This window comes from Urtica dioica, chromosome 11 (assembly GCF_054948205.1).
Source record: "Urtica dioica subsp. dioica isolate 48M chromosome 11, U.dioica_male_clone48M_v1_H2, whole genome shotgun sequence".
NCBI classification, from domain to species: Eukaryota; Viridiplantae; Streptophyta; class Magnoliopsida; order Rosales; family Urticaceae; genus Urtica; species Urtica dioica.
The window spans coordinates 18,648,132-18,670,887 of NC_142766.1; the positions used below are offsets into that span (position 1 = coordinate 18,648,132).

Sequence of the window (22,756 nt, forward strand, 5' to 3'; positions counted from 1 at the left end):
TCCATCTCGTTGAAGTGTCCATCAGGGAGGTCGAAGAGTTCTCCATCTTGCCGAGGGCTTTACCATCTCGCTGTGGGAGTCTGTCGGGGACGCCAAAGGCTTCGCTATCTCATTGAGAGATCCGGTCGGGAGTGCCGAGGGCTTCACCGTCTCGCCAAGTGTCCATCGGAAACGTCAAAGGATTCTCCATCTTGCAAAGGACTCCATCGGGGATGCCAAGGACTTTGCTATTTAAACCGTGCAGGTCTCTCTTGATTCTTCTAATATGTTTAGAGAAATTGCCCTATTTGCCACTCTTTTGATAACTTTTTCCCACATTCCACTAAAACCTTAATTTGTCTCAAAATGCCACCATGACAAGTGTAAAAAGTCAAGTTTGCCCTTCACTATTTATTTTCTTTACAAATTGGCATCTATGATCAGCCATTTTCTCCCGAAATGAAGACCGATTAATACTCAGTCAAAACCCATTTACCCCGAATTGTTCTCCTATTTCTCATATCAAACTCAAACTTTTCTCATTTTCCCTCTCTCTCACGTCAAAACCGTCGAACTTCTCTCTCTCTCTCTCTCTCTCTCTCTCTCTCTCTCTCTCTCTGTAACTGCATGTAACCTCCGTGAAACCGTCAACTCAAACCCACCCATTTCGTCTCTACAGTAACTCTCTTTTCTAAACCCACTCAAACCCATCACTTCTCACCCGAACCCCTAACATCGAGAAGAAAAATGGCAGACTCAAATCCATCACCCCTGCGTCCGACACCCCCGCGTCGGAGTCCTCGAATCGTAACTAAAGTCCCGGAGGAGCCGGCAAGTCCAATGCCGGCTCGGAAACGGAAAACAACAACTTCGCCCAAACCCAAACCCCGGACGAAAATCACGGCGGCGAAGCCCCCAAAGAGGAAGAACATCACGGCGAGTTCGTCCGACACGGAAGTGGAAGAATTGGTTCCCAAAAAACCCCGTACAAGAATGGGAACTTCAAAGGTTAGTGTTGTTGATGAAATTTTCTTGATTTTTCGGAATATTAGTCTCTGAACATGGGAATCGGTTCATCTGTGAATATTTGTTAGTGATTTTGTCTCTGAATACTGGTTGGAATATTTGTCTCTGAACATGGGAATCGGTCTGTATTGTTGTTGTATTTGTCTCTGAATATTGTTGTTGTATTTGTCTCTGAGTAGATATCAACAATGTTGACATCGATGTCAACATTGTAGACATATATGTCAATATTGTTGAAATCTATATCAACAGTGGACAATGATGTCTAAAATGTTGACATCTATGTCTACAATGTTGGCATCTAAGTCAACATTGTTGACATCTGATGTCTACATTGTTGACATCAGATGTCTTCAATGTTGACATCTGATGTCTACAATGTTGACATAAGATGTCTTCAATGTTGACATCTGATGTCAACATTGTTGACATAGATGTCAACAATTTATTGTTTTTTTTTCTTGATTCTCATATCATTTCCTGATCTGTTAAATCTTTATTTTCAGGGTTGGTCGAGATTTGTTCCCGAAGGGAGCATTGTTGACCATAATTTCAGTTTCTTTGGATCCCTCGAGAAACTCGAGGAAGCTGCAGATATGAACGAAGAAGATAGGTCATTGTTTAGCAACTGCTGCTTTGGCCAGTTTCTGCAACTACCTAAAATCAACCGCTCTTCGAAGATTATCAACCACTTGCTAATGAGGGTTGGTAGGTATGATGGCGAGGAGGAGTGCGAAGATGCACTATTTATTGAGGTTGCCGGACAACCACGTGCTTTCACGATAAAGCACTTCGCGGAAATCATTGGTCTCCGCATCGTCGACAACTTTGAAGCTCTCGAGTACAATAGCTGTTTTTGTTTATAAACGGATTCTTCTTAATTTTTGTTTATAAACGTCCAAAACAATCTACTTTATTTTACGACTTATTTACAACTTATTTACAACTTATTTACTATAATTTTACTATAAAGTATCCTGAATAGGGGGAGTATATGTTGAGCATTCTTGTTAATTGCTATAATTTACTGATTTACATCTACCCAAGCATAACGATTGCAAGTTGTTATGTTATGCAAATAATAGATTCTTGCCGATTCCGCACCACGTCAAAAGATCGGCCGGCACGAGCGTGTAGGAAAATTTTTGGATGCAGAGATTAACCTGTATGTAGGAATGGTGTAATTTTTGTTGGTTGAAATATGACGTTATGCTCAGTAAATCTATTATTTGCAGAACATAACAACTTGCAATCGTTATGCTTGGGTAGATGTAAATCAGTAAATTATAGCAGGAAATTATAGAAATTAACAAGAATGCTCAACATATACTCCCCTTATTCAGGATACTGTATAGTAAAATTATAGTAAATAAGTTGTAAATAAGTCGTAAAATAAAGTAGATTGTTTTGGACGTTTATAAACAAAAATTAAGAAGAATCCGTTTATAAACAAAAACAGCTATTTTTGAACTAAAAACTCTAGTTATGCTGTTTTTGAGATAAATTTAAAAAAACGGCTACCAGAAGCAATTTTCACTATTTGTTGGAGATTTGGTCCTGCAATTAAATTTTCACCCTTACCTTAAGGGTGCGTTTGGTAAGCAACTTAAAAACTGTTTTTGAGTTTTCAAGAAGTGAAAATAGGAAACAAAACTGGAAAATGTGTTTGGTAAGGTGTTTTCGGAAATTTTTTTGAAGTTGTTTTGGAAAAAAGTAAAGAAAACTGAAAACAAATAAAATGTGTTTTTGAAATTTTTTTTATTCTCTTCTCTCATCTTTCTCCTCATCTTCTCTTTTCATTCTTTCAAAAACAAAAATGAAAACTATACCAAACACTTTTTCAGTTTTTTCACTTTCTCAAAAACAAAAATGAAAACTGTACCAAACAGCTTTTTGAAAACAACTGCAAAATAATTTTTCAATACAACTACAAAAATTAGAAAATAGAAAACAAAAACTTTTTGAGTTAACTACCAAACACAACCTTTAAGGTAAGGGTGAAAATTTAATTGCAGGACCAAATCTCCGACAAATAGTGAAAATTGCTTCTGGTAGCCGTTTTTTTAATTTATCTCAAAAACAGCATAACTAGAGTTTTTAGTACAAAAATAGCTGTTTTTGTTTATAAACGGATTCTTCTTAATTTTTCTTGCTGTCTTCTTTCTAACATATTTTGGCTCTACTTAACTAAAAATATTTTTTTACCATTTATAAAAAGTTATTTTATGAAGGATTTAAAATAGAAGTTATTTTTGAAATCCCCCAGAAATACCACGCCCCTTCGGCCAAGCCCAAACCAACTACGTGACCGGACTAGGTCACCGTATCAAAAACCCATAGCCCAATACTCTATCTACACGTGTCACTATCACACAAAACAGAACTCAAAACTAAATCAATTAAATAAATAAAAAAAGACATAGCCTTATATATTAATCCCCTCATAATCATTGCATCTCTCTCTCTCTCTCTCTCATCAGAGCCCATTCCTCTGGAGAAATTTCTTTAATTGGGCTTAAAAATGGTTTAAATATCAAGATTAGACCCTAACTTAATTAAATATCTGAAATTGGACTTTTGAGTTAAAACCGGACAAAAATACCCTTAGACCATTTCAAATAAAAAAGAGCGCTATCTCTCATCTCCTCTCTCTCTACTCATACGAAAAAAAAAACGAAATCAAACCCACACGATCAATTACGATTCCATACGATATATTACGACCTTGTACGATTCAATACGATATACTACGATGGCGTACGATAAACAAGCTTCAATATCCGGCGGCGGTGATGCTCAGAAATCCCGACATCTCAAAACGTCGAAAAAGGTGAGTTTTTCAACTAATTTCTTGTTAAATCTCATAAAAAATAGTCAGAATAGGTATTAGGACTTAGGATTTATCTGATTTGTGGTTATTTGAGCTGTTTTTGATCGGATTTAGAAAGTTAGGGTTAAAAATTGGGGGCAGTGTACGATGATATTCATGCATCGTACGATGTCGTACGATGCTGTACGATGTCGTACGATGAAATGCATAGGTCTGTACGATGCGATACGATGGTGTACGATGGGTTTATGTTTTCTCAAAAAATTGTTGTACGATGTCGTACGATGCGGTACGATGTTATACGATGATTTTTTTAAAAAATTTAATTTCTTGTTTTACGATGATATACGATTCTGTACGATGCTATACGATGATATTTTTAACAAATTTAATTTCTTGTTTTACGATGAGATACGATGCTGTACGATTCTGTACGATGATTTTTAAAAAAAATTTAATTTCTTGTTTTACGATAATATACGATGCTGTACGATGATTTTTTTTTAAAAATTTAATTTCTTGTTTTACGATGATATACGATTCTGTACGATAAAGAGCGCGCGGCGCGCGGTCCTACTTGCGCGGCGCGCGGTTCAGATTTCAGCTTATGCGCGCTGCGCGCGTAAGACTCTGTGCATTTTCAGGTTTTGCGTTCCCGTATGCGCGGCGCGCGACTGTCTCTGCGCGGCGCGCGGTCTCGGGAAATTGAATTGTGATTCTGATTTAATTTGGTTGTTTTTTTTAGGACAATTTAAACTACATATACAACGTCTCATTCCCGGGGCGTATCACGTACGGTGGGACGGGGATCTTGAAGCTTGTACGGAGTAGATTCGATGAGCTCGGGATAAAAGAACGAATCCTCGGGACTCCGTTCGAGCAATTTTTTACGGAGAGCGAGCTTGGTTTCTCACCGGTGCTCGTACATACTCTCCTTCAGAAAAAGATCGAGGCGACGGTACGAGGGGAGATACATTTTGGTATCGGAGGCAAACGAGTACGATTTGGACGCCTCGAGTACGCACTCGTCTCGGGGATGACTTATGAAGACGGTCCGACCAAAGCCGAACAAGACGAGCGAAAAAACGATGGATTGATCACGGATCACTTGAACGGCGTTGCCGGAAGCAAGTTGAGCGCGTTGATCAACGCGTTCACCATATGTCGAAGCCCTGATGCTGCGTTCAAGCTCGGGCTGCTCGTATTCGTCTATGGGTATCTTCTGGGGCAGCCGGCCAACAAAGCCATCGAAGAAAGGTGGCAGAAATTTCTATACATCGTTCAAGACCTCCCCTTCTTCTTCAAGATGCCTTGGGGAAATTTGAGTTGGGCAGAGACATATTCCAACCTGTCGGTGAACCTACGGCGTTATCACGAGACGCTGCAAAAGAAGTTGAAGGACAAGCCGGATGTGGCACAGAAAGAGGCCAAGTACACATTGACGGGTAATCTCCATACCCTTCATTACTGGGCGTACGAGGCTATCCCAGAGATCGGGATGAGGTTCGGGTCGAACCAGGGGATTCGTGTGCCCCGGATGCACTCGTGGTCTAGTAATGTGCTCATAATGGGCAAAGACATCGAGGCGGTCTTGAATAAAAAAACGGTAACTTTTTATTATTTATCGTTTATTAATGTATTTTACATTATTCTGGAATATTGGTAACGTTTATTAATGTATTGTAGGTGGGTGTTCTTCAAATGCTGAGACCAAGGGCACCAGAGAAAGAAATGTTCACTCTCCTCGAGACACAGACGAGCAAATGTCTGTATCCCATAGACGTCGAGGGAGAAGATGCGACAGAGCCGCGAGACATCGAAGAATAAATAGATCGAGTCGCGACTGTTGCAGAAGATGCCATCGTCGGAGACTCCGACGACGAACACGTGTCAGACACTCCACGTGTTCGTCTTGCTAGTCCGACCACTCCCGCAATGGGATCGAGGCCCACAGCGACCTCTCGCGCCGACATTCCCGAGGCCTTTGTCCTAACACGGGAAATGTGGGAAGAAATGCGAGCTTCCCAAGAACAACTGCGAGCATCTCAAGAACAACTGCTAGCATCCCAAAAACGAATGATTCAGTCACAAGGGATAGTCTTACGTTCTCTTTGCACGACCGGCCGTAGAGTTGAGCGCATGAGTGTTAGACAGGTTAGATTTTGTGACAAGTTTAAATCAATTTAACGTTTTAAAGTAGAGTTTAAATTTAATTTAACGTTTTAAAGTTGAGTTTAAATTTAATTTAACGTTGTAGAGTGGGATTTAAATATAATTTAACGTTTTAGAGTTAAGTTTAAATATAATTTAACGTTTTAGAGTTAAGTTTAAATATAATTTAACGTTTTGGAGTTAAGTTTAAAATTTAGAGTTGAGTTTAAATTTTATTTTAACGTTTTAGAGTTAAGTTTAAATTTTTGTGACAAGTTTAAATCAATTTAACGTTTTAGAGTTGAGTTTAAATTTAATTTAACGTTTTAAAGTTGAGTTTAAATTTAATTTAACGTTTTAGAGTTAAGTTTAAATATAATTTAACGTTTTAGAGTTAAGTTTAAATATAATTTAACGTTTTAGAGTTAAGTTTAAAATTTAGAGTTGAGTTTAAATTTTATTTTAACGTTTTAGAGATAAGTTTAAATTTTTGTGACAAGTTTAAATTTTGTGACATATTTTATTACTTTGAAATAAATGCCTTCGCCGAGATTTCGCCAAAACATGTACGATATAGAAGCTTATTTTGCATAGTTTGACTGTTTTTTGCAGTTTTTGTCATGATTAACGGCACTTGGGAGAAGGAAGGACACCAATGGGTTTTCACCAATGCAGAATTTCGTGCATTCGTAATTCCGAAAGAGGTAACGTACACAGAGTTAGTAGATTTCTTATACGAGAAGTTCGAGTTAGACAGATTCGCGTTCGACTTACGCCTTCAGTAAACTTGTCTTGAACTTGTGTTGGACATTCAGTTGTAAATGATGGTAACATGCTCCGTGAGGGATACCAGGAAACACAACCTCGACACCATGTATGATGCTAACGTGGCGATCGGATATGAACGCCAAATTAGGTACGTCTTCACCGATAGCTTCTCGCAATCTTCTCAAAAACCAAATCCAAGAAGCATGACACTCGCTATTTACAACTCCGAATGCAAGTGGATATAATTGTGAATTCGCATCCATTGCAATTGCGCAAAGCAACTGTCCCCCGTATTTTGTCTTCAGAAATGCACCGTCCAATGCTATGACCGGCCGACATGCTTTGAAGCCTCTACGACACGCCCCAATGGAAAAGAAAGCATACTTGAATTTGTCACCATCTTGCACAAAGTCTGTTAACGTCCCAGGATTCTTTTGCTTCAACATGTACAGCCAAGACGGTAACTTCTGGTACGATTGTTCCGGCGTACCCCGCACGTACCCAATAGCTTTCTCCCTGGATCTCCAAGCTTTCAAATACGATATGTTCACACCCCATCTTGTCTTCACTTCTTCCCTGACGTTATGCGCCGAATACTCCGCCATAGAGTTAATTGAGTACTTGTCTTTAAATACGTGACGGATGACCCATGGTGCCGCTCCTCGATGGCCCTCTGTTCGAACAACACGCCCACATGAGTGTTTACCCTCGTACGACGTAATCTCCCACATCTCAGACCACTGCACGACACCCCTCAACCTCCATGTGCATCTCTCGTTTTTGCATAGAACATACCATCTCTTTTTCGAAGAAGATTTCACTCTAAATTCGAAATTATGTTTCAACGCGTACAAGTGGATATGTTTCTTCAGTTCATGCTTGTTTTCAAATTGCTGCCCAATATATATTTCTTCTAAGCTACCTGTTACTTTCAAAGGTTAGTTAAACAATATGTGGTTTCATATTATACTTGAATCTCATTTGAATCCACTAAAATTACCTGTAGAAGAATGACTTGGATAATGACTCGGGTTTTCCTTCACAACATCATCGGCACTGAACTCGGGTGCTTTCCATGAATAAGGAACGATAGGTGATCCGATCATCGGAGGCTCACGCTGACATTGACTCGATGGTTCACAATGACCCGTTGGTACCGTAAACGTTTCCACAAATTCTTCATATTCTTCGGGATTGGCGAATTCTTCAAATTCTTCACCTCTACCATTGTTATCTCCGTCATATCCATCACTATTCTCTTCATCACCATCGCTACCTTCGTTTTCATCACCATTGTGTCCATCATATTCGTCACTGTTGTGATTACAATCTCTATCACGCCTGTATACTTCGTCACCGTTTCCGGCACCCTTGTACTCGTTAAACAAGTCATCGTCACAGCCACCGTCTTTGTTTTCAATTATAGGATCATTTTGTCGATCCACGATAACAAGAGTATTCCGTCTCTTCTTCGGTTCATTGCGAGACACCATTCCAACTTCCACATCTTTCCCTTTACATACTCCTTGATACGCAATAGGTGCAATGACCTCGATCTGTTTCGGTACCAAACTTACACAGAGTGGAAATCTATTACGATATTTGTGCTTCATAAAATGCGAAACATCACCATTGTCCTTCAATACGGCAGGACCTACTGGAATTGTACCGACTGCGTATGGGACTTCGAGTTTTAAGTCGAACGCGAATCTGTCTAACTCGAACTTCTCGTATAAGAAATCTACTAACTCCGTGTACGTTACCTCTTTCGGAATTACGAATGCACGAAATTCTGCATTGGTGAAAACCCATTGGTGTCCTTCCTTCTCCCAAGTGCCGTTAATCATGACAAAAACTGCAAAAAACAGTCAAACTATGCAAAATAAGCTTCTATATCGTACATGTTTTGGCGAAATCTCCTCGAAGGCATTTCTTTCAAAGTAATAAAATATGTCACAAAATTTAAACTTGTCACAAAAATTTAAACTTAACTCTAAAACGTTAAAATAAAATTTAAACTCAACTCTAAATTTTAAACTTAACTCTAAAACGTTAAATTATATTTAAACTTAACTCTAAAACGTTAAATTATATTTAAACTTAACTCTAAAACGTTAAATTAAATTTAAATTCAACTCTAAAACGTTAAATTAAATTTAAACTCAACTATAAAACGTTAAATTGATTTAAACTTGTCACAAAAATTTAAACTTAACTCTAAAACGTTAAAATAAAATTTAAACTCAACTCTACATTTTAAACTTAAGTGCCGTTAATCATGACAAAAACTGCAAAAAACAGTCAAACTATGCAAAATAAGCTTCTATATCGTACAACATCGTACACCATCGCACACCATCGTACAGAATCGTACATCATCTTACAGACAGGCATCGTACAGAACTCAATTTTTATTCTAAATTTCATCGTACAAAAATTTAAATTTTATTGTACATCATCGTATACCATCGTACAAACAAGTTAAACCCAGATTTTGGACTTTGTTTTCAGATCTGGTCGATTTTTTTTGCTACATTCTATCATATACAATCATAAACTTTGTAAAAATGATTAAGTTAGTAATCTTACCCATGATTCTTTTGAAACCCGCTTAAGTAGAGAGGATTTGAGTGGATTTGAGTGTGATTGAAATGATAAAAATGAAGTGTGAGAGATGTATAGGGTTCAGAGGGGTATTTTTGTCCGATTTTGGGTCAAAAGTCCATATTTAGATATTTTTAAATATTAGGGTCTAATCTTGATATTTAATAGCTTATTAAGCCCACTTAATGAAATTTATTTCGTTCTCTCTCCTAGGGTTTCGACGATGATGCAACAACCAGGAGATCAGCAACAGTACGGACAGTCTCAGCAGCAACAGTGGATGATGCAGCCTCAAGGAGGAGCGCCGCCGCAGCAAGGCGGAGCCGGTTGGGATGCTCCGGCGGCGGCGGCCGGAGGCTCCGAGGAGATCCGGTCGCTGTGGATCGGAGACTTGCAACAGTGGATGGACGAGAACTACCTCATGAATGTCTTCGCTCAGTCCGGAGAGGTACGCGAATCGATGATAAATATTTGGTTTTTTTTTGGAGTGCTTTTGTTTTTGGATTTCGTCTAGGGTTTCTGTATGTTTGTGTTTTTATTTATTTATAAATCTGGAAAATGAAATGGTGGATTGTCGTATTTTATTGTGATGTAACAGCAAAGACTCTGTTTTTTTACATTGTGTTTTGTTCGGAATCATATTACCTGTATACGACTTTGCTCCCATGCGTTACAGATTGTTTGTAATGATCTGAACTTAACCATATAAAGACCTAGAAAGAAGGGGATAGGATTTACCTTTTCTTCAGGAAAACTTTATCTTGTTTTGTAAATCCTCGATTAGTACTATAAGGATAGTTACTTTCCAGAAAATAGGGTTCGGTTCAAATTTCGGCTATTAATGCCTGCATTGATAATAATGTATAACAACCCAACAATTGGGCGTTCTATCCTGGAATGTAAAGGGTTTATGCCATCTGTTTTACACACTTCTTAACAATATATGAGTTCAACCAGGAAGTCTTTCTGTGAAAATGATGTTTCATTTTATTTTATTTTACTGAAGTAATTCCATCGCACTCTGTACTGTGTCACATAGTAAATTGTTATTCCCTTGTCTGATTGTTTTTGAACCTCATGCATTGGCAGGCTGTCACGGCGAAGGTCATTCGTAGTAAGCAAACGGGTCTTCCAGAAGGATATGGTTTTATTGAGTTTGCTTCTCGGGCTTCAGCAGATAGGGCTTTGCAAACATATAACGGCTCACTTATGCCAAACACCGATCAGAATTTCCGGTTGAACTGGGCCACGCTTGGCGCTGGTGAGAGGCGTCAAGATGACGGGCCCGAGCACACGATTTTTGTTGGTGACCCGGCGGCCGATGTCACCGATTACACACTTCAAGAGATGTTTAGGGCCGTGTATCAGTCTGTTAAGGGTGCCAAAGTCGTTACCGATAGAACCACTGGTCGCTCAAAAGGATATGGGTTTGTTAGGTTTGGTGACGAGAGTGAACAAATGCGTGCGATGACTGAAATGAATGGTCAATATTGTTCGACTAGGCCCATGAGAGTCGGTCCTGCTGCTACTAAGAAACCTATCGGAGGAGGCGGACAGCAATACCAAAAAGGTATATATAGATCTATATTATGGGTAGTTCTTCTAGCTAACTCGTGTGTGATAAATGCTTCTTTTTGTTTGGAGTGAACCTTGCTTATTTGTTTTTGTTATGCTTTATGTCTTTTCTTTCATGCTCTTGGTCTTGTTATTTATATAGATGGGCCAAACAAACCATTCTTTCTTTCTATTTTTTTTCTTATTTATATAAATTTGATTTCAAAATAGTTAAAACTTCTCAAAAAAGACTAGGCGCGCAGTAACAATCTAGGATTTGAAATATAAGGTTTTGGAAAATAGTCAATATAAGGTTTCTCAAAATTGACCGCATTCAAACTTGACACTAAATAAAATATGAAATTCTGGAATGTTTGTCTAAAAAGTTTGTTCATCAACACGGCTATTTTATTATATTTCTAAAAAGATATATGTTCAAATAAAAGTAATAAATTGTAATTTTTAATAATGTTAAAATAGTAGAATAGTATATATATGCTCACCCAATTGGTCTCCAACCCTGAAGATTTGTCTCTCCTCCCAATCATCATAGAAGTCGGAAGAGGAGAAAACGTCAGGAAGAGAGAGAGAGAGAGAAAATAAAAGGAGAAAACGTCAGGAAGAGGGTAAAATTATTAGAAACATTTAGGTTGTGTTTGGTAGTTAACTCAAAAAGTTAAATGTTTCTAATAATTTTACCCTCTTCATGACGTTTTCTCCTTTTATTTTCTCTCTCTCTCTCACTCTCACTGTGCTGTTCGCCGCCGCAAAGTTCCGCCGAAAATCTTTGCCGTCGCGTTCCTTATCCTTCTCTGATTGCACCTGCGCTTCATTGACGCCGATGAAAAATGTAATACAACAGAGGTTATTCATTATTGAGTTAAGAATTATTATATTAAAGTCTTTCTTGATTCTGTTATGTCTTTTGGTCGAGAAAAAAATATATTTGCTCGACATGTTGATGCTGTTATCGTTGTTGTTTCTTTCTTTGATGTTAAGCGAAAAATTGTTTTCTTTTTTAACCTACTGATTAAATCTATGCAAGCTCACAATAACATACCTTTATTGTTCAGATTATTAGCATTCAGTGTTCTCAATTCTCTTTCTCTATTCAATGGACCAACCAAATTCGGTAATCGAAGGTTGTGTGAAGGATTTAGTTTTACGAACTCTTTTTTAACGTTATAGCTTATTTATTTTAGAATCGTTCTTACTGCAGATTTTTTTTTTCTTCTGAACTGACTATTTAATTTATATTTTGCAGCCATGGTTGATGATGGAGATTACGACAGCGAGGTCGAAGATAAGCAGGTTCCAAATCTAGAGATTAAAGTAAACTACGAAGCGAAGCTCAACGAGCTATTGCACAGAATTAATTCAGTCGAAATCAAGTTATGTTCAGACGCCACGAAAGAGTTCATAAAGTTGCTAAAAGGAGGTTCCGGCGGCGAATTGCTCCAGCATTATGTCACGAATTCGTCGCAGTGCTCCGAGCTTCTCGGCGCTTGGAAGCTTCGGCAAGGAAAGACCGGGATTTCGTACGTATTTAAGTTAATCTCCGCCGTTTTGAATCATCCCGATGGTATATATAGACCGAACGACAAGAACGGGATCACTATCAGTAGGGTTTTAGATAAGTTCGCTAGATCGATCGTCGAGAATCACTTGCAGGACGTGTACAAGGAGATAAACGGCAGGGAATTGAGGAGCCAAAAAGCGGCTCTCTTGCTCTTGGCTTCGATCGTGAGACGGGGTTCGGTTTTGGCGTCGGAGGTCGCGAAGAGCTTCGATTTCAAGCTCAAGGGCTTCGCGAACCTGGCCGCGATCAAGAAGAGACGGGACGAGAAGAAGAATATGAAGAAGAGAGCGAAGAGTCGGTCTCCGAGGAAGGCTTTCGTGAAATTCGCGATGTCGTTTTTAGAAGTCGGAAAGCCGGGATTGCTGAGGTGGGTTTTGCAGCAGAGGGAAATGTATTCCGGGGTCCTCCGTGCCCTCGGGGACGAGGAGGAAGAAGAGGAAGACGAGGACGAGATCGTCATTCTCGTTCTGTCCGTTCTGAGGGACAAGGTTCTCGTGGAGGAGTCTCTGGTCCCGCCGGGGCTCAGGAGCGTCCTCTTCGGGAGCGCGACTCTAGAACGGCTCGTGGAGATTTCGGGGAGGGAAAACGGGGGCTACGCTTCGGAGTTGGCCTATAACGTTCTCGTTTCGGTTTGTACCGACCCTTCCAACGGGTTGATGCCCGATCTCACGAGACGCCCGAGCCCGCTGAGGGGTAATCAGAGAAGGCTATTGGGGTTGATGAATAAACTCAAGGCAACGGACTCGGCGTATCATCGAGATCTTCTTTTGGCTATCGTTTGTGGGAGGCCGGTTCTCGGGGCAGCGTACATGGAGGATTTTCCTTACAGCCTAGAAGATTTCACGTCGCCTAACTGGTTAGATCAGAGTCCTTTAGATATATAGCCTTATTTACATTTTTGGTTTGCCATTTAGCTGACTTTTTAGTAAATTTTTTAGTAAATATCCATGACCAAATATTTATATGCATAAATTGACTGAAATACTCTATCAAAACGTGGGCTGTTTACCAAATATTTACCTTAAACTTATAAAACGTTGGCTATTTATTTGTAATTAATATCGGCTCGTTGTTTACTTTTTGTGATTGGTGGTGTTTTTATTATTATTTTTTTTAGGTTTGCTATTGTGACTCTTGCGGCGAACTTGCTTTCCTCGGTGGAGAAGGGCGTCGATTTCGATTCCGTCGTTTCTCATCATCACGATCCGAGTTCAGAGTGTAGCGCATCTATAGAGAGTTTAATGAAGTGCTCGTTTCCTCGTTCGTTTTCCCAGTCGGTGATCACTAGGGGTTTGCTACATTCAGATTTTCTGGTGAAGCATGGAACTTTACGGCTTCTTTTGGAGGCATTGAAGTTGTTGGACCCGTTGATCGGTTCCTTAGATAGTCGAATCGACTCGCAATCTTCTTACGTGTCTCATAAGCAAGAAATTCTGAATGAGATTAGAACATCTCTTCCCGATCCTCAAGTTTTGGTGACTCTGCTCTCGTCCTTGAGTAGTCAATCGAAAACTCGGGACACGAGTCTAAAGAGGAAAGCAGAGTCCGAAAGCTCCACCGAGCAAGGTAGGGATGGTGGGAAAAGATTAAAGAAAGAAAAACTCGACGACAAGGACTCGGACATTGTTATAGGTGGAATCAGTGATTTAATGGACATTGCTGAGCATGAGGACAGTGAAAAAGTTGGAAATACAACTGAGGCTGATGATCTTGACACTGCGAAGGAATTTGAGAACGTTCTTCATGAAATCTGGGGCTCGGCCTTATGTGCAGAGGAAGCAGAGATATATTTTCAGTCTAAGCTTCTTGATGCACTCAAAACTTATTTCGTAAGATAACCTTCCATTATTTTGAGTTATCTTACTTATATTGAAGTATCAATTAGAATAACTGCGCTGTTTTTAATGACTATTATTTTCGTTTATTGAATTTATGTTTTTTTTATGTTGCAGAAAATAATGCCAGCTGAGTTGGAGAAATTGTTCGTGTTCCTTACAAAACTCTTGAAAGATCCGTTGGCACTTCATACTAATTTACAGAAATCTCTACTATCTTATTTAGTTGAATATGTTGGATGGTCCCCAACTGGAATCCCCATTAGCGTGCCACCATTGATGTATAAACATCTTCAATCGTTCATAAACTTGCTGATTTTTTCACCAATCAGCGATGTAAAGAGTAAAGCATATTATCTGGCGCGAGCAGCTATGTTGAGTACCGGTGCATTCGATAGAAATCATCACGAAATTGGATCATGGTTCTTGTTTTTACCGGGTTATGATAGAAGAAAATCTTCATCTCATGTTCAAGGGTTGGAATTGTTTCAGAGCTTCCAAGTTGTCAAATTCTTTTGTGATGCAGTTTCTACCGTGGGAAATAGTTTATTCAAGTATTGGGACATCGTGAGGAGTCGTACCCGCAATTCAAAAGATCTTAAAGGTAACCATGATTTACATGAAACGTAATACTTTTATCCACTAGATCATATCCGAGAGGTTTTCTAGGTTAAAGGATAATGTTTATGAATCATTTCATAGTTTTGTTGGAATTTTAAATATTTTCATGTTTGTTTCGTTAAACTTTCAGTTTACAGAAGCTTGTAGATTCATTACAAAATATGAAGCTTTACATATTTGGGTTCTACTAACGCTCGGCCAAATATGTTTATACTGTTATGTGTAAATAGTGGATGCAATACTTTGCCGTAATTCTTTTTGTCATTAAAGTAAAAGAAGTATCTTTATGCTGAAACTTCTCATGTCCTTTTATTATGATTTCTGTTACTTGGATGCATAATTGCTTGATTGTTCTGATTCATATGAAAGGAAAACAAAGCGTCTTTCCTTTACGTGAATGCAATTAAAAAGGAATAAAACCATGAAAGCGTTTGTTTCCATTTCTTTATCACCCATTTATTTTATTATAAATATATATTTTTGCTTGCAGATGCGTCACTTGGTTTCAGCCCACTAGTAGTGTGCATTCTGCAGAAGTGTCTAAGGTTGCTTGACTCAAAATCTGAAACTGGCTCACCCGAAAAATCCATGATATCGTTATATGTCAGTAATACGTTAACATATATATTGCAAACTCAGGTAACAAGAGTTTCGGAACTTTGTCTTAATTTTTATTATGTTTTAAAATTTATCTGATATGTGAACGTAATTTGATATTTGGTAGGTAGAAGCGAGATTGCTAGCTTCAGTAATCGATTTAATCTTATCTGAGAGACTTGGTGAAACAAATTCCGAGGCCCCTCTCTGTGAGTGGATACCTTTGAAGAATCTGGTTCTTTTTACTCGAAGCATTTTGCAATCACAGATATGTGTATTTCCTACGGATAAGAAGGCCATTTTAGCCGATGGGTCTCTTGACCTTGCACTGAGTGATATCGAAAGTTCACTTAAGGGTGTCCATGGCAGTGAAACCGGGGAAATAATCAATGCCTTCTCTTCCTCACTCATTTGTGCAATGCCTGAAGAGATAGTAAAAAGATTTCCATCGGTAATGACTACTTCACAGAAGCTTCCCGGCGTTCTCACATATCTTATGCCTTCAGTATTGTTTCTTCAACAAGGGCTCCTGAATTGTGTTTCTCATTCCTGTCCAGAGGTATTTATCGACGGCTTGGAAATGGCTGTATCTCGCACATTTTGCGAAGATGGAAAAGATGTTGCTTTGGTTGCCCAAAAAGAAATGGGTAACAATGATTTTTCCACGAAAGAAGCTGCTTCGGCTACTGATATCTTTAGCTTCATTTTAAAGGAGACACCTTTCCATGTTTTATTACACTCCATTATGAGCATCGACGGCCCATATTCACCCGAGCCCATGAAGATGAAACACCTGCTTTTGGCTAAGCTGTCAGAGTGGAAATTCGATCACAGTCATATCTCCTATCTATCCCTTTTGCTATTCTGGGTTCATAAGATACAATCATCTAACAGAGTTGATACATCAACAAAATTAGAGGAACTTTCTGAGATTTGCTTCATTCTCTTAAAGGAGCTACTGGTTCAGCTGTTTGACTCACAGGCTCGAAACTTGTCGACCCAAGAAATTCAAGAAGTGGTCGAGACTATCTTCTGTCATCCAGTTCTGGTAACATCGATCTCTCATCCTTTGGGCTGTGACACGGGCTTCACAAAATCAAACTCGGTCGATGACTTGGAGGCAGTCATCAACTCCAGTCTGGGCGTCCATAAGCTAGATCAACATGTTTGGGATATTTTAGGAACAACCACTGAGTTCCTATTTTCTCTTTGTGATGATCCCAGTTTTAGGATCAAAGCTGATAATGGCGCCAGTAAAAAGCTTGTGAAGGTTTTCAATTTGCTGACGCAGCGGGTTCTTAGCGAAGTGAAGGAAAAATTTAAGGAAGGGATTCGCTCGGGAGATTTGATGCTTCTCCTCCCACCATACCATGCCTTACAAGCGATGATTCGTTCTATATCCCCTTTCGAGCTGCTTGAACTGGTGAAGTGGGTTTTCAAGGAAGTCGAAATCGAGAAATTTACAAATCAGGAATCAAGCGAAAAGTCAGCTGCTTCGTTTGGGGTTCGTATTGCTATTGGGGCTTTCAGAAATCTGTCAAGTTATCTGATGCAACCTCTCTCAAAGAGAAGGACGCACGACATGTTTTGGAGAATAGAAGAATTTAAGGATTTTAACATTGTTGAGGAAATCTACATTCAAATGACTCGGGTTGCTTTGATTTCTGAAACCGATTATGTGAATGCGTGCCTGCTTGAAGCCGTAAATACTGCACACAGACAGAATCACACGCTGCATCATAATTTTCATCAACTGAGTTTGGTGTTGTCGAGAATTGTTTCAAAGACTTGTGTGGAAATGGTTTCCCATTGCATTAGTGGAACAAGCAGGACCAAAGCCAAGTTATTATATCTTTTAACTGATTTGCGTTCTATTCATCTTGCAAAGTTCGGGGACTTATTTTTGGGTTTTGTGAGCAATGATCTGCTTAAGAGAGACAAAATGGTGGAGGAAAAGAATTTGCAGATTACTCTCTCTGACGAAGACTATATGATGCTTCTACCTGCTGCTTTGTCGTACTTAAATTATGCTTTCTCAAAATTCGGGACGAAGTATTACGAGAATTTCAAAAGGATACCTTTATTTTATTCGGCCATTATTATCAAGGGCTTCAGTCAATGGAAGAGCTTTGCACATAGTGAGATATTTGAAGAGCAATACGGGAACTTCTTGCCGAAATCTTGCCAAGAACTCCTCAATCTTGTAAATGATAGCCTTCTTGGAAAGTCTATTCAAATGTTGCAACGTCACTTTGCTTTTGAGGGAGATTCAATGAAAATGAAGAAACGTTTGAAGCTATATATCTCCATATTCCCGATTTCGGGTGCAGATGATGATCTGCTAGACTGTGATTTTGGTGCGCTTGAATCTTTTTCACTCAACCAGTCACTGAACCATATAAATAGACTTGTGGCGAAGATATCATTTTGCAGGATGTTGTTGTTTCCCAACTCTAATCGAATAAAATCTCTGCCAAAAGAAGACGATGATTTGAAAGATACTAGCAAAGAGGCATGCTTACGTATACAGTTTATAAAAGTTCTACTGGATATTTGGCAATTAGTTATTCAGAAATTTCCTTCAGTGTCTGATAACTCTGAGAAAAGCACAAGCAATTTCTCTCTGTACAGATACTTGGAAGATTACGTACTGAGAAGTATCCTTGAACTAACCACAGAGCTGCGCGGTATTCTTGTCCAGCAGGAAAATATTCCCTTCTTAGAGCAGTTGACAAAATCAGCCCTCAGATATAGATACGAAGTTCCCGAAACTTTGAAAGTGCTTCAGGACATCCTAACTGTATTGATCGAAGGGAAATTTGCTCGTGACTTTTATCTTCAGCTCCTACTTGCTCACTCTCAGTTTGAGTCTACCATTCGCTCGTTCTCGGCTTCAAAACGATCTTGTGGCATCGGGGTAGTTCTGAAGCCAATGCCTGGAATCCTGAGATATATTTCTTTCCGCACAGCTGACGAGAAGGCATCAGCCAGTGATTCCAATCCATACTTAAAGCAGTTGGGCGTTATTAAATTACTGCGGACACTCTTTTCATTCAAATCTGATCAATCCGCTCTGGAGTTTGGAAACAGTTTAGGTATAAAGTTCCGAACTTTGCATTTGTTGCTTTTGTCATCTTACGGTGCAACTCTCGGCGCGCTGGATCTGGAAATGTACAATCTTTTGTCTGCAATTGAATCTATAGACGGTGTGGAGGCTGAGAATATCTGTGGATTGGATTGCCTTTGGGGTAATGCTGCTTCAAAAATTGAAAAAGAACAGGTTCTGGAACGTGATACGGCTGATATCATGAACGATGCTGAAGCTATTAGAGAGCGTCGCAGGAGTCAATTTAGAGACAACCTTCCCATTGACCCGAAAATTTGTGCATCTACGGTTCTATATTTCCCCTATGACAGAACCACATCTCCCAAGCAAGTCTCTTTTGACAAGTTTCAGTCTGGAACTTTTGCCTCTTCACTTGAGGTATGCGTATTTAGTAATATTGTAATCTTTCTTATGTCTGATTCGATCCAATACGTTCTCACTGATCAACTGATGAATAATACATAGGCACATTCTCTTGCGGTTGGAGACCCAGAACGATACGATCCTGTTTTCATTTTGCGCTTCTCACTATATTGTTTGTCGGTGGGTTATATCGAACCCATGGAGTTCGCTGGCCTAGGCTTGCTTGCCGTTGCATTTGTTAGCATATCGTCGCCCGATGAGGGGATAAGAAGATTGGCCTATAGCACGCTGGAGAAATTTAAGAATGCATTAGAGGTAATAAATGATACTCTTAAGGTTCTATCTTGACATATGGCTTTCACATCTCTGTTGAACATTTTTTTTCCTAACCGAGGTTTAAACTGTCTTTGGCAGCAATGTAAGAAAAAGAAGAAAGACGTTACACACATTCGACTTTTGTTGACTTCTTTGCAAAACGGAATAGAAGAGCCGTGGCAGAGGGTTCCCTCAATTGTTGCAGTTTTTGCTGCTGAGGCATCGTTTATTCTGTTGGATTCTTCACACGACCATTACGCAACCTTAAGTAGGCATTTGATGAATCTATCTAAGATGAGTATGAAGGTATGTGTATGAACTAGAGTACTCCCCCGGTTTTATTTTTTTATTGGGTTCTCATGATCCTTTTTCTTTTCATTATTTCAGAATGTTCCGGTGTTCAATGAATTTTTCTGGAGTGTGTCTGTTAATTTTAAAGCAGAAAGGTTGTGGATACTTCGCTTACTTTATGTCGGACTAAACTTGGACGATGATGCCCATATTTACATAAGGAACTCCATTCTCGAGACATTAATGGGCTTTTACTTCTCTCCACTGTCAGAAAATGAGTCGAACCATCTCATTCTTCAGGTAATAATCACTTCTTAGCTTGCCATGACGAGTTAATTTAGTTATTTAGGACATCACTCGGTTGTCCTCTTATGTGATTCTTAATTTAATATTGTGCATAAATATAGTTTGACACATAATTGCGGCAAGCTTTCAAGGATTGTAAATAAGTAAATATACTTTTTTTTTCTTCAGGTGGTGAAAAAGTCCACCAAGTCATATAAATTGACTCGGCATCTGGTTGAAAACTGTGGTCTCTTTTCATGGCTCTCATCCGTCCTCTTGATCTCAAATAAGACGAGTTCTACAGAGGAAAAAGAATTTTCCATTACACAATTGACTTTGCTGCTACAGGTTAATAAACAGATAAACCCCCTTTTTTCTTGTACACTTGTAGTTTCTTTTTTCTTCCTAAAAGCCGATGTGTAATTACTCCATTGTCCAACTTTTGCGCTTGTTATAGATTGTCAATGATGCCATTTCCTTGCGAAACGTCAATGAATGGCTGCAAAAAGAGGCACTTGAGCAGCTCACGGAACTCACCTCTCACCTCTATAGATTCTTGGTCGACGGTGTAGTATCGGCGAATGAGCACGCTAAATTGGTCGATTACATTCTCGAAATAATAGCATCGACGCTGAAGCTATCGCATAAAAGGAAGGTATATCAGCCCCATTTCAACATCTCAATTGATGGCTTGTATCGAATGTGTGAGGTTATCAGCGAGGACGATGGTTCTGCAAATTGCGGTAGTACTTTTGAATTGGGGCTCAAAGCCGTACTCATGAGCATACCCTCATCGGAAATTTTCTCACTGGTACTCTCATCTCTCCGTAAATGTTATATATTACTCTGTACAAGTAACTCTTCAATTATTACCCACTTTTGAGAACTAAATGACCCGTTATCGATTTTTTCTTTGCCCTTTTAGTGCAAATAGTACTGTAAGCAGAAATGGGTCGAATGTTTTCATGAAAAAGGGGACTGAAATGCTACAAAATCATTAATTTGGAGACCATTTTGCTAAAAAAAAATCATTAATGTGCATAAATTGAGAGAACCGATTTGACTGTTTTTCTCTGATGATCTATTGAAACGTGTTCTGATGTGTTCCAGGGACAAGAAAAGCTTCGAACTTTTCTCATATGGGCAATCTCGTCTGCTCTGCGAGCAGAATCTGCGAAACCGCCTCGAAGCAAAGCATCAGGGGAAGAACAGCTCGATGAATCTCTAGTGTCCAAACTCCTCCGCTGGCTCTCTGCTTCTGTGATCCTCGGAAGCCTTGCCAAACGATCCGACGGCTCAGATTTGAAGACGGGTTCGAGCCTCGAGGACCTGATGAGTTCATTGGCCCAAGAAAAAAGAAGCCAAGATAGAGTCGGTTGCGAGGAGTTTTTAGCTTCGGTGATTCTCTTCCTCCAACAGCTTGTCACCACAAATTACGACGCTCTGCCATCGGTTGTGTCTGCTCTCAGTATTCTACTTCATAATGCCTCAACATCAGGTAAAAAAATTCGATTCGCTCGATTAATGATGCACAATAAATTCAAGCGTACACTTTGTAGGATAGAGTGGAAATGAACAAAAAAAAAATGAAAATGGTGTATGGAAAAGAAAATTTTATCAATTACTATTTTATCAATTACTCGTTTATTCATAGTTTCAAATATAGAATATTTAATAATTTATCATAACCATGCAGATTATAATTATTCATAGTAATTGTGTTGATATATCTTTGCTAAGAAAGTCCCCAGAAAGTTAAGATCTTTTTCCATCAATTTTTTTTTCCATCCAATTTCTTAGTCTGCCAAACATGTATACTTTTATTTTCCATCGCAGCACTAATCCTTTTTTTTATTCTATCAATTACTATAGTTCAAAATTTAAAGTATTTTATTATTTATCATAAAGTATGTATATCGCATATTTTTCTTTTCATACGGAAGAGACAAAAGAAACCTAATTTATATTCTATCATGTCCATTGTCTTTTCTTTCATTCTACTTCTCTTTCCATGGTAATTACCTTAACATAGTGTAAAGTTATATATATATTATTTATATTTTTTTGTGTGCAATAGATGGTCTTCACAGTCACTTGGGTTCACTATGGTCGAAAGTGCGCTGCGTTGCAGAGGCCAATCCTTCTTGGAGATGGTAAAACATATTTTCATGTTCTTTTTATATCATCGGATATTGTTTCACTGCGACTACGAATTTTAGAGAATTTGAGAAGAGAAAAAGACATGTTAAGTAAATGTCGTCTCTTTATTCTTTTGCAGGACATATTACCAAGCATGGAAAGATCACACATTGGATCAATCCGATCCGCAGAGGATCGACGAAATCAACGCTTGTCAAGCCATTCTTTTTTTCGTTTCAAATACTCTCGGAAGCACAGGATCGCGATTGTTGCCGAGTTTGACCGTAGAAGATGTTCAGAAAATTACCGCCTTTGAATGGGAAAGCCGTATTTTGGTTGAAGAATGTTACGAAGATTAGGGACCCGAAAGAAAACTAAAGAAAAACAAAAATTACACTGAAAAGAAGTTTTGTTTAATTTAGCAATTTTGGATGAAACTGTACATATAAATTTCATAGAATTTAGATCAAAGCTGTATTATACGTTCAATTTTTATTTATTTATATTTTTCTCCATGAAAATCATTCTTGAACTTCTTAATTATTGTTGGTTCTCTAAGAAATTTTAATCATTCGAGCAACAAAAAACCTGTCGATGTATTGCTGGCATTTTAAATTCCCGGTGACTTTTTGCCGGCCTTTCAGATTCTTGCCATATTTTAGTCGGTATTTCCACCAGTGAAAGGGCATTTCTGAGATTAAATTACGAGGGGC

The 22,756-nt window shown here is 38.8% G+C and overlaps 1 protein-coding gene across 4 annotated transcripts; it reads left to right on the plus strand.

The window, feature by feature from the left end:
• Positions 1–9,541: 9,541 nt before the first annotated feature.
• On the plus strand, positions 9,542–22,538 carry LOC149381982 (uncharacterized). Of its 4 annotated transcripts, none has more exons than XM_089629977.1 (15): positions 9,542–9,806; positions 10,448–10,928; positions 12,177–13,347; positions 13,609–14,320; positions 14,444–14,930; positions 15,438–15,586; positions 15,672–19,028; positions 19,116–19,328; positions 19,428–19,634; positions 19,716–19,919; positions 20,094–20,252; positions 20,362–20,715; positions 21,015–21,402; positions 21,982–22,057; positions 22,183–22,538. In XM_089629977.1, the coding sequence occupies exons 1-15, from the start codon at positions 9,582–9,584 to the stop codon at positions 22,400–22,402; spliced, it is 8,403 nt and encodes a 2,800-aa protein (XP_089486103.1). In that variant the 5' UTR covers positions 9,542–9,581; the 3' UTR covers positions 22,403–22,538. The 4 variants fall into 4 exon arrangements, with proteins under 4 accessions (XP_089486103.1, XP_089486104.1, XP_089486105.1 ...); XM_089629978.1 differs by lacking the exons at positions 9,542–9,806; positions 10,448–10,928 and adding exons at positions 11,689–11,762; positions 11,986–12,054; XM_089629979.1 differs by lacking the exons at positions 9,542–9,806; positions 10,448–10,928 and adding an exon at positions 11,689–11,762.
• The last annotated feature ends 218 nt before the right edge of the window (positions 22,539–22,756 follow it).